At 43.6% G+C, this 11,715-nt stretch overlaps 1 protein-coding gene across 1 annotated transcript; it reads right to left on the reverse strand.

Moving 5' to 3' along the window:
* Nucleotides 1–2,540: 2,540 nt before the first annotated feature.
* On the reverse strand, nt 2,541–8,630 carry LOC139547218 (syntaxin-19-like). Its single transcript, XM_071356297.1, has 5 exons — nt 8,349–8,630; nt 4,472–4,856; nt 4,041–4,277; nt 3,634–3,846; nt 2,541–3,441 (listed from the first exon to the last, which is right to left on the reverse strand). Exons 2-5 carry the CDS (start codon nt 4,700–4,702, stop codon nt 3,208–3,210), a joined length of 915 nt encoding a protein of 304 aa, XP_071212398.1. The 5' UTR covers nt 4,703–4,856; nt 8,349–8,630; the 3' UTR covers nt 2,541–3,207.
* Between the last annotated feature and the right edge of the window lie 3,085 nt (nt 8,631–11,715).

Genomic DNA, 11,715 nt, shown 5'->3' on the forward strand with positions numbered 1-11,715 from the left:
GGGGGCTCCCTGTACCCTCAAACCGCCCCAAACCCCGACCAGGTCACTGAAGAAGGCCTCCACAGAGACATGTTTTATTAACAGATGTCGGTGTTAATATCTCTAGTGTTCATGGTGAGTTGTTTCTCAGCCAAGCCATGACAACTCTTGAGGCTGGGTTTATTACAATGTTGTAAATGAATCAACATGATCCACATGCAACACAACACAAAATAATCAAGTAGAGTTGTTACGAAGCAGCAACATGGAACCGGCTTGTGATCAAAGTTGTCCTGACTGAAAGCTATTCATCTCATGTGATTTCAGTAGGTAGATCGTCATTCAAACACAAAACACAAAACATTAACAAGAGCGAAATGCTTCTTTGACAATGGTAGTTGCCATTTCTTGCATCGCTCCACTTTTCACAATTATTTGACAGCAGCGCCACCTGTTGTTGAATTCTCCCTCTGTACCCTAACACCGCTGAGACAGGGAAAGAGGACTGTGATTAGAGAAGGTGATACAAATACGGGGAAAAGAAAGGGCAGAGAGAAGAGACAATAGCAACCTCTTTCAGCATCTCTCTTGAACACCACAACAATGGACACCTCAGTTGTAATAATATGTGTTATTATGACCCCCATTACAGTCTATCTGTCTCATTAACTGTGCAACTTCCCCCAGGTTAACTACAATACCTAGTTGTGAGATATTTAGTCAGGATGCTCTGTTCTAATTGGTGCAGAGAACCTGTAAGCTGAGGAGAGGTGACACGTTGGTCTACCAGTGCTGTCTAGCTGTGCACCATAATCTTCTCTTTCATAGTGTTATTGATCTGTGTTCAGCAGGAGAATGACTGTGGTGGTGGTGAGTCTGGACAATGCAGGGAAGACTACTATAATCAGAGGTCTACAGGGAGGTGAACTTCTCTCTCATACAGTAACATCAAGTTTACTCTCCCATAGGCATATACTTACAGTTGAGGTACTTCACCCAATAACTAAAGTCTGATAGGTATGAAAAGTTCAGTCTTTGATATTGGGGGGATCTATCCCTTTGAAAGCTGTGAATAGAGACGGATGTGTCGTCTGCCTCAGTCTACCACATCTCTTGGGATCTGGGCCAGTAGGTCCTGCCCTGCTACCAGTGTGACCTGTGTGATTTAGCACAGGCTGTAACACATAGCACGCTGCAGGTCCTGTTACCCCTGGTCTGACGTTGATGGGCTTATAAAACCACACAGTAAAATAATGACAGATCTCTGGACTGACCACAGCTGGTTGTACTCAGACACACTTTGATGTTCCTCAGACCGTTATAAGAGAACCTCTTACAGCTTCACAGACTGACTGATCACTGATACACACAGACAGACAGTAACTTCAAAACAAGTTTGACATGTAACAGTTATATGAGTCATGAATCTTTAATGCACTGTTGTGATCTTAAAGAGTATTACTGAATGTTTGTCTTATCTTTCCCCCAGGAAACCTGTGACCAGGCCCCTGTGGATGGTGTGTCTGTGACTGAGCTGTGTTTGGAGGGGTGCGGGGAAGAGGGGGGGTGGGTGCCATCACTGAGGTCATACAGCACCCCCACATCGCTAGCAAGCCTGTCCTTCTGTGAGTATTTCAGGCAGGGATAAGCTTATTTTTACAGTACTATTTGAAACACAACATATAGCTTTCCACTGCACTTCTTTCAGTGACCACTCAGTGGCAGGATGCTACACTGAAACAGTTGAATGTACTCCAGATGGTTATTAGGGGATTGTGGTGGAAAGTGGATAAGCAGGCATATGTAGACCTGTGGGTAACCTCTCTTTGGAATTTGAACAGTCAGGAAGCTTAGAATTTGTTGAAACCTTTGGAGTCTGTCTGAGTGAGTATATTGTTGAATATGGAACAAGTACCCCAGGTCATATCTCAATTGTATTATAATGTGTATTACTGCCTTATTTTTTGCTGAACTCCAGGAAGAGTAGCTGCCGCCTTGTCGGCAGATAATGAGGATCCATAATAAATACAAATACAAATCCCAGTCTGGCTACCTAGCTAAATCCTAGTTCCTGTTCAGCTGTTAGAGCTGACCTACCTGTGTATACAGCATAGTATCATCGCTGTGCCCTGTGGCGTATCCATAGACACTTATCCTGTCCTATGATATCAGTTCAACCTGTTACCAATCAGGTCCAGACACACCCTGTCCTCTGTCTTGACTCTGACATCAGACACCTGGGTCCACCGTTAACACACACACACACACACACACACACACACACACACACACACACACACACACACACACACACACACACACACACACACACACACACACACACACACACACACACACACACACACACACACACACACACACACACACACACACACACACACACACACACAGACAATACTGGGCCATAATCCTGTGACTTGGCTTTTCCCCTGATTTTGCCGTGACACATATGGGTCTGTAATGAAGTACACTCACACACCGCTGCTGCTATGACAAAGCACAGTGACACAGTAAAATGTGTCATAGTTTCACCTAAACTGTTCACAGTCAGAGAGGGTTTAATTGTGATGTTGATTGGTTTGAAATGTTCTGGAATATTAAATAACAGTCTTTGTCTAAAAGACATCTTCTGAAATGGTAACTGGCCTCAACAGAATTACAGTTGTCATTAGGAAGTACAAAAGCATACCCAACATGAAATTGCTTAATTCACAGTGAAATCTTGAAATAAAACACATTTCCCATTGAGCCTGCCTGATTTGAAGCGAAACTCTCAGGTAAATACATTCATATGTTTTGTACATTAACACAAAGTTTGAGTAAATACAAAAACTAGCACTTAAAATAAATACTTGCAATGATTAATGAAAGTAACATTCAATCTGTTTCCACATTGTGAATACTTCTGTGCAGTTAAACAGTCTTGCTGATTCTCTAAATGCATTATGTCTTGCGTTAAAGTTGTCCCTCATGAGTGGAGACACTGACTCCCACTCTGCTTCAACTGCACAGCCTCGTACAATCCTCTTGTTCCTGGATGATTTCTGACCACTGTAATGGGCTTAAATCTTCTCTGAACACTGTTCTGCCATGCCACCCTAGAGATTTCCCTCCCATACCTGTAGACACTCCACACCAGAGCTCTTCCTTTCCCCTTCTGAAAAACCTCCAGGGGTATCTCCAGTGTTCAGGGGACTTGTCCCTTCTCTATGTGCAGCACCTCCAGGGGCAGCAACAGCAGCACAGTCTCCTTAGAGGGTTCTTCTTCTTGTACCTGGTGGCCATTTTCAATTTCTCGTTAGTGACGGTGACGTAGTCCTGTGTCTTCTCTACGCTGGTCTGGATGTTGTCTATGTAGCCTCCTTGCTCCTCCACCAACATAAAGATATCCACAAACAGTTCTCTCAGCTCCTTCATGTTGCTCTCCAGATTCAGTAGCTCCTATAGCAGTTGCACGAAGGATAAAGACAAAACATTAGTCAAGGATTTGTCTGAACGGACAGTGAAACTGGTGTAAATGACATGCGACATTAGTGTTTGTCGGTCACAGACATACATGGCCTACTGAGAGTCTTAACTTTACCTTCAATAACATATTCTTGCATTTTCTTACACGTCAAAACTTACTCTTACCTTGTGTCTCTGCTCGATCTCGGACAGCTGAGCGCGTGTGATGCGTTCGTCGTTGAGGAGGTTCTGGTTGAACACCTCCCACTTCCCTGTGGCAACCATTTCATCAACTCCCTCCTCGGTGACGTCACGACCAAACACCTCCAGCTGGCGGATGATGAAGTTTTTACAATGCTCCTGTTTACTGAGGATGGAGTTGTTGTACAGACACATCACCTAGGAGTGGTAAAATATGAAAAAGTACTTTAGACCAGAAACAGACATTTCTTTTCACTGTTTGCTTAGCTAGCATATATTAAAAACTAAGCCTAACAATATATATTTTTTGCTGACTTTCAGAAAAGTGTTGTCAGAAAAACATCAGAAAACACCATTGAAATAAAAGGTTATAATAACTATTGGAGAGTGACCTGTTGAAATTGTCTGTGTAGCGCTGCGTGTTGGGAGCGTTGAATGCGTGTAGTGGCTGTAGCCAGTCCCTGCATGTCTTCTAAACTCTGTGCCTTCTTGGAGAGGGCGTCCAGCCGTCTGTGGATGCTCTCTGCCTGCAGCTTGATGTCCCTCGTTACATCACTGTCCTTCTTCATCACACTGAAACAACGCATGGTCGCCACCAGGGTCCTTTGTTGCTGGCTGAACTTCTTCACCTGGGGAGAAGGAGAAGAGGATTCAGTCAAACTTTAAATGAATAACAAGGATTTACAGAGCATCCTTCCACCTCTCGAATTCACAACATTATTCTCATGGACAATTGGACATACAGTTGCATTCCAACCGAGGTGCATGCGACCTGTCTATATAGTTACGGCCACTCATAGGAGGAATATGTGAGCTTACTAACCTCCGTTTCCAGCTCAGTGATGTCACCGCGGATATGCTGAGCCTCGGACAGGAAGTTGTGCAGGACCGGTTCTTGCTCGAACACCACAGCCTGCTGCGGGGTGGCGAACTTAACCCCCAATGGGGCATCTGGGTCAGCATCTTCCCCAGGGAATGGGGTATCATCTGTCTCTCTGCTCACCTCCCGAAAACCCTGGGCCCTCTGACGCAGCTCCTCCAGGCGGTCCTTCATGGTCAGAGACCTCTCGGTGGAGATCACTCAGAAGGATGACAAAAGCCTGTCAGTTGAGGCCCCTTAGGGAAGTTATCCCTTAGTGAAGTTATCTCCAAAGAACAGAGCCTCTTGGTGGACCTCACTCAGGAGGACAGGGTTTGATGTTGTTTCACTGTAATAAGGAACATATGGTCTTGGTTGACAATGTATATGGTGTCTCCAACTATTGTTGGTATACCTAAAGAGTAAACACTGTTTTAAGCAAAGGTGTTTCAGTCAACACCTGAGTTTATTCATCATAATTACAATGAGGAACTCAAGGTCTTATGAGGTAAATATGTACAGTACCAGTCAAAAGCTTGGACACACCTACTCATTAATGGGTTTTTATTTATTTTTACTATTTTGGCTCCAACCGCCGTGTCTTTGTGAGACGCAGAGTAGGTGAATGGATGATCTCTGCATGTGTAGTTCCAACAATGAAAAATGGAGGAGAAGGTGTGATGGTGTGGGGGTGCTTTACTCGTGACACTATCTGTGATTAATTTAGAATTCAAGGCACACCTAACCAGCATGGCTACCACAGCACTCTTCAGCGATACGCCATCCCATCTGGTTTGTGCTTAGTGGGACTATCATTTGTTTATCAACAGGATAATGACCCAACACACTTCCAGAGTGTGTAAGGGCTATTTGACCAAGAAGGAGAGTGATGGAGTGCTGCATTAGATTACCTGGTTTGTGATGAGTTGGACCTCAGAGTGAAGGAAAAGCAGCCAACAAGTGCTCAGCATATGTGGGAACTCCTTCAAGACTGTTGGAAAAGCATTCCAGGTGAAGCTGGCTGAGAGAATGCCAAAAGTGTGCAAAGCTGTCATCAAGGCAAAGGGTGGCTACTTTGAAGAATCTAAAATATAACATATATTTTTGATTTCATTAGCACTTTTTGGGTTACTACACAATTCCATATGTGCTATTTCATAGTTTTGATGTCTTCCCTATTATTCTACAATGTAGAAAATAGTAAAAATAAAAAATAAAGAAAAACCTTTGAATGAGTAGGTGTGTCCAAACATTTGACTGGTACTGTACTTTGGTGTGTCCACTTTGAACTGGAAATGAGTCTCTCTTCACTTTGTTTCTTTATAGCACCACAAGACCTTCTATAATGAATCTGGCATCACAAGCTCTTCAATAATGTATCCGTAGACAAGTTCAACATTCCTAAGAAATTCCCTAAGCACTTTGGTCCACTGAGCTACAAGTAGTGTTTGTGACTGGGAATGGCAGGGAGAGATACATTTGCACAATGTTTATGTCCATCACCAGTGAATCTGCTTCAGCGTTGCTTCCCATGAGAAGTTCTTTTGTTTGTGTTTTTGCAGTGAGGCACTTCCCTTCACCAGTACCTCTGCCTGACATAATGATATGATGACTGCTCTCAGAGAAGTGCACTTCTTATAGACACACACAAACACACACATACATGTACAAACACACACACCCACAGAGAGCTTGTCAACATTGCCCTTAAGATTCGGTTAGTCTGACTGTAATCCACACTGTGGTATCTGTGGCGTTTAGCAGACAAATCTGGTTTAGCTTGACAGCAAAACATAATAAGTATTACAACAGTTTCAAGGTTTCATCAGTTTATTCTGAAGTATATTCAGTATATATATATACAGTATTTACCCTGCAGTGTCTGGATCGTTTGGAGGACTTTAACTGTTCGGAAGGGTGGAGTGCACAGAATGTGTATTTTGAATTAAATAGAGCGTTGTAAATGACAGACTATCCAATTACCAGATGGATTACAAACAGGAAAGCCCACAAATAACCTGTTGTGTGTGCGTGTGCGTGTGTGTGTGCGTGTGCGTGTGTGTGTGTGTGCGTGTGTGTGTGTGTGCGTGTGCGTGTGCTTGTGTGTGTGTGTGTGTGTGTGTGTGTGTTAGTGATGCAGAGGTTGACTCAAAACCCACAGTCCCAGTGGTTATATATTATGTGGATGAAGGGCGGGTGGGTTGAACAAAATTAAAGCAATACTTTTATTGCGCTAACTGTAGGCCAACACACAATCACAACTGTAGCCTACATGCCAATCACCAAATGGTTTTGGGAACAGACAGAAAACTTAACTTCGATCCACAGAGGCAAAAAGGACAATGTGGGAATTGAATTCAATAAGAGAAAAAGCTGCGAAATGGAGTTGAAAATAAAAAGAAGGGAGGGCCAGAAAGGCAATGTTTGGGAAAGATCTGGTGAAGTGGTGAAAGAGGATGATAGCAGTGCCGGCGATGTTATGTGTGATGATTGTGAGGCGCTATGCAAAATCGACAGTCACAAGACGGGACTTCACATAGGACTATGGCACGTCAAGGGACCTGTAGCCTACTGTTCAGATGGGTTGAATGGAAACTGAAATCTGGACACTGACTCTAGGTCTATAACCTCTCACATAGCCTCAATATTAACTCCTGCAGAATGAAGTATTTCCTGCAGTAAAATGATACACCAAATGTAGGCAACATTTTTACTCGGGAACAGGAGTGGAGAAATATGATTTCTTTCTTTCAGCATCTTGAGAGAATGCACTGTGTAGTTAGATACCATCTCTGGAGGTGCTGTCTTTATCAGCATCATAAAAGCTGATAGTATTTCAACCACATAAAATATTCATCCAAGCTAAACTGAAATCTATCAGAAACATGTTGAGTCGTTTTCACAGCTTTCTATTTCCTTACAACCGGTCAAACTGGTGACATTTGGACATTTTGCACAGAAAACCTTTCACATTTATTTTTCTTTATATTAGTGGGTAAGGGACGGGTGCGGACCTCAGATGTTCACTTTATCACATATAGTCGGGCGGATGCGGATGGGTTATTAGTAATTGCGGGTGGGTGCGAGTGAACAAACAGCTGACCTGCACACCACTAGTGTGTGTGTGTGTGTGTGTGTGTGTGTGTGTGTGTGTGTGTGTGTGTGTGTGTGTGTGTGTGTGTGTGTGTGTGTGTGTGTGTGTGTGTGTGTGTGCAGTACTGAAGTGTGAGGCCTCCTGCATGTTCTAACACTACAGACCTCTGACCTTCTCTAGGCTGGAGATCAGATTGAAACCAAACCATAGAATTAGAAATACTAGAACACACATTCCCATCCGTGTCAACTTTCATGGTTGATGGACCACAGTCATTGAGTTTACCTCCCATGGACTAAGCCGGGGCTTTGTCCATTCTGGTCATTGTAACTCTATGATTCAGACATTACTCAACCGATTCTAGAGCAATACGAGATTTAGCCTGAAAACACACTCAGTCCAGCTTAGTCTGTGTCTGAATATTGTGATGGTTTCTTCTGTTCTCTGACTGCTTTCCAACTTTCCATCTGTTCACCTGTCACAGAATTTATGAGGGAACTGCCTGTTGACATTTGGCACCATAATGCAAGTGTTCTGCTGGGGTGGAAGAGAACAAATGCTTTCCTCTTTTACACAGGATATTATTGTAAAGGCAACTCTGACCTTTTTTATTTTTTATTAAATCAATTTTTGGTCTTAAGAACCTTGAATTTCATATGAGAAAATAATAATATACACTTAAGAAAACATATTCTAACACTTACAATAAGTATCCTGAGTCAGGCAGGCGTGAGTTCTGCTATTTACCTTGTTGTAGTAAGTAGTCCGTGAGGCTTAGAGCCTGCCATTTATGTTTGACCAGGAATGTAATTGCCAATTTAGCCAAGCCATGGAGAATGGATTATTCTTACTTCACATAAAGTATCCATGAAGTTATCCAAATGTATATCCCATCCTTCTGAACGATATCCTCAGGGAATCTATTGAGCCCTCCACTCCAAATACTTATTAGCTGTAGGTCACGTGTGTGTGTGTGTGTGTGTTCTGTTAGTTTTCCTATATGTTAACAGTTAGTCAGTAAACTGCTATAACAGAGAAACAACACTTCCCAGGAAATGTGGTTCTGCCAGTCTGGCCACACCCCTTCTCTCTCAGGGAGAACTCTCTGTGGCCAGTGGGAGAAGGGAGAACAGATGTGGACTATTCTGTCCCAGGGGCGGCTCAAACAGCATCATAGAACAAATAGAGCTGTATTGTGTAGAACAGCAATGATGTAGAAGAGTTGTTTTAGCTCTATACATTACGTTATGTATGGAGCCTACGGTGCAGCCTGCTAGCTAAGTCACTGGTCTGGCCCTATTGTGTTTCTCAGGCTCCAGTGGCTCTACTGAGCATGGCTGACAGATTGTTTCTGGCAAGGCCCAGAATTCCAGGAACCTTTTAGGAGGGAAGGGACATAGTCCTACTCTACATGTACACCCTCAGAATGGCATTTTGAAGAGTGTTGAAAAGTTGTCATCAGAGAGAGGGTGACCTAAAATAAAACAGTGGCCAACATTTTTGACCAAACGAAGGCCTAATGTATGTGTTTCATAAAAGCACAGGGTGGAGAACTAAATGTCAACCAACAGTAAGACGAAATACAACTGAATTATAGTAACCAGCAGATAATAAACAGGTGTATGATTCATTCCTAATGTGTAGGTGTTATGACAACAAAATGAACCGTTTTGGGTTGTGACAGGTGTTGTCAAGTGTGCCATATTCATCTGTGTCAGCACTTACAGAGAGAGTGAATAATGGCTCACAACCACTACCTGCATTTTTTTTACCTGTCCCCTGTCTCTCTGTCCTAGGCTTGCCAATGAGCAGAACCTGTCCATGACTCTGAGGTGGAGCTGATACACCGTCTCTCTCTGGAGACACCGGTCAACAGACACCAATGTAGCTTCTTCATAGTAAGTGTCTCATAGCATAGCATATCTTGCTAATTCCTAAAGGCATGGGGTGTAATTAGTCCAAACAAGAGTTTCTATTGGACAAATTCAGGTACACTCTTGGAAAAAAGGGTTCCAAAAGGGTTCTTCGACTGTTCCCATAGGAGAAACCCTCTGTGGAAATAATTCTACATGGAACCCAAAAGGGTTCTACCTAGAACCAAATTGGGTTCTTCAAAAGGATATCCTATGCAGACAGACAAAGAACCCTTTTAGGTTATAGATAGCACCTTCTTTACTAAGACTGTAGGTCCCGCACTGCTTCGCTCTGTTTGCTTCCGTTTAAGAAACGTTTTGCAACAGAATTGCCGTAATGAATATGCTACTGTGAAGAATTTGTGTCCCTGGAACATGCCCTTGTGTTGTTCTTGTAGAAGTTGTGCTCAGCTGTACTTGGCTCAGGGAAGACATTGAATAGGTCCATCAGAAAGGGAGTAGAATGGCTACTGGGCGACATCTCCAATAAGGCTCTTCATGAGCGGGTGCAGACGGATACAGCACATAAGAGATAGAAGAGATAGCACGCCTTGAGAAAGAGGTAAGAGGGGAGGAGAGAGAGAGAGAAAGAAAGGGAGGGAGAAAGACTGAAAGTTGAGGAGCAAAAAGAGGTTGATGGAACACCGCATAATGCTCTCAAATGAATGTGCAAATGTTTTAATTTTATTTTTTATTTTTTATTTTTTTTCTCCCCTTTTCTCCCCAATTTTCGTGGTATCCAATCACTAGTAATTACTATCTTGTCTCATCGCTACAACTCCCGTACGGGCTCGGGAGAGACGAAGGTCGAAAGCCACGCGTCCTCCGAAGCACAACCCAACCAAGCCGCACTGCTTCTTAACACAGCGCGCCTCCAACCCGGAAGTATGTTGTGTTTAGTTCTGCAGGGGTGAAGCGTCGAGGGAGGAGGAGGAGAGAGGGGAGGGAGAGAATAGAGGCCAGGGTCAGGGCAAGGATGATGAACTTACAGACAGCTTATTTGAGGAAATCAGAGAGCTCAATAGTGAAGTGAGAGAGCTGGTCCGGTGAAATGAGCCAATGAAGAGGGTAATGCTAATGTATCCACTGCAGAGAACAGACTCCCACTCCGGCCCTGCTCAGAAACAACACTTCCTTTCTGAAAATATTTGATTGGTGTAAACAACCCTTTGTACTTGAATAGGCTTGCTTACGTCTATCAAAATCCATCCAGGTCTCAACAAGTGCATAGGGGTATAGGGGGTAGCAGTTGTTTTTGGACACAGTCCAACACTGCCTAACAGCACATAATTGACTACCTCTCCTGAACCCAGGACCAAAGGCATAAAGGCCAAAGACACGTCAACTCCACCAAGATTCTCCCAACTCTTATACAAACAAACATCGTAACCCTGGGAATACTCACATCAATCCATTATAGAGAGTCTATTTGTCAGGCTGGGGAGATTTTCCCCTGTCTGGTATTTAAGTCAGAGTTATGGTGTGTTCCCTGTCTGTGTAACTCCAATATTTTGCGTGTCTGTGTTCAAGTAGGAGGAGAGACTAAAGGAGAAGGAGAAGGAGAGGAAAGAAGTGAAGCAGGAAGAAAAAATGAGATCATATCAGAAAAGAGATCTAGAGAATTCAGAGGAATGCCATTCGACCCAGTCAACAGAATACCTCCTCGCGAGGCGAGCCCATCACGGCCTAGACCCAGAGCCAACCCCAACTCTCTCCACTTCAACCGCATGCCCAGGCCCAAACACTGCCCCCTATAAACCCCAAACTCAAGCTCAGGTAAGTGGGTATCCCCTCTTCCATTGGAAGGAGAGCAGGTAAAGTACACTAAACACTGTTTATACACACACAGCATAGATGAGGAAGTGAGCACCCAGTACTGTCTAATCAGCTGGTGGAAAATGAAAGTGATAAACATCTTTAGGAAATGGCATCAACTGCAGATCTTTATCAAACAAAACAAGGAAGTACCGGAAGTGAATGTGTACCATGTCTGTTTCTCCAGAGAGGGGAGTCATCTGTAAAACAGTGTCCCAGACTGTCAGGCCTATGTAGTGAATTCTATGCTGGACCCAGTCGCCTCAGTCACCCCAGTCTCCCTCCAGTCTAAACCAACATCAGGATAGACCAGCCAGCTCACTCACTGCAGGTCCAAACTGGCAATAACGACTCTCCGTCATTTTATGGTTGTGTTTCGTAGATTA

Source organism: Salvelinus alpinus, chromosome 20, assembly GCF_045679555.1.
Source record: "Salvelinus alpinus chromosome 20, SLU_Salpinus.1, whole genome shotgun sequence".
Lineage (NCBI taxonomy): Eukaryota > Metazoa > Chordata > Actinopteri > Salmoniformes > Salmonidae > Salvelinus > Salvelinus alpinus.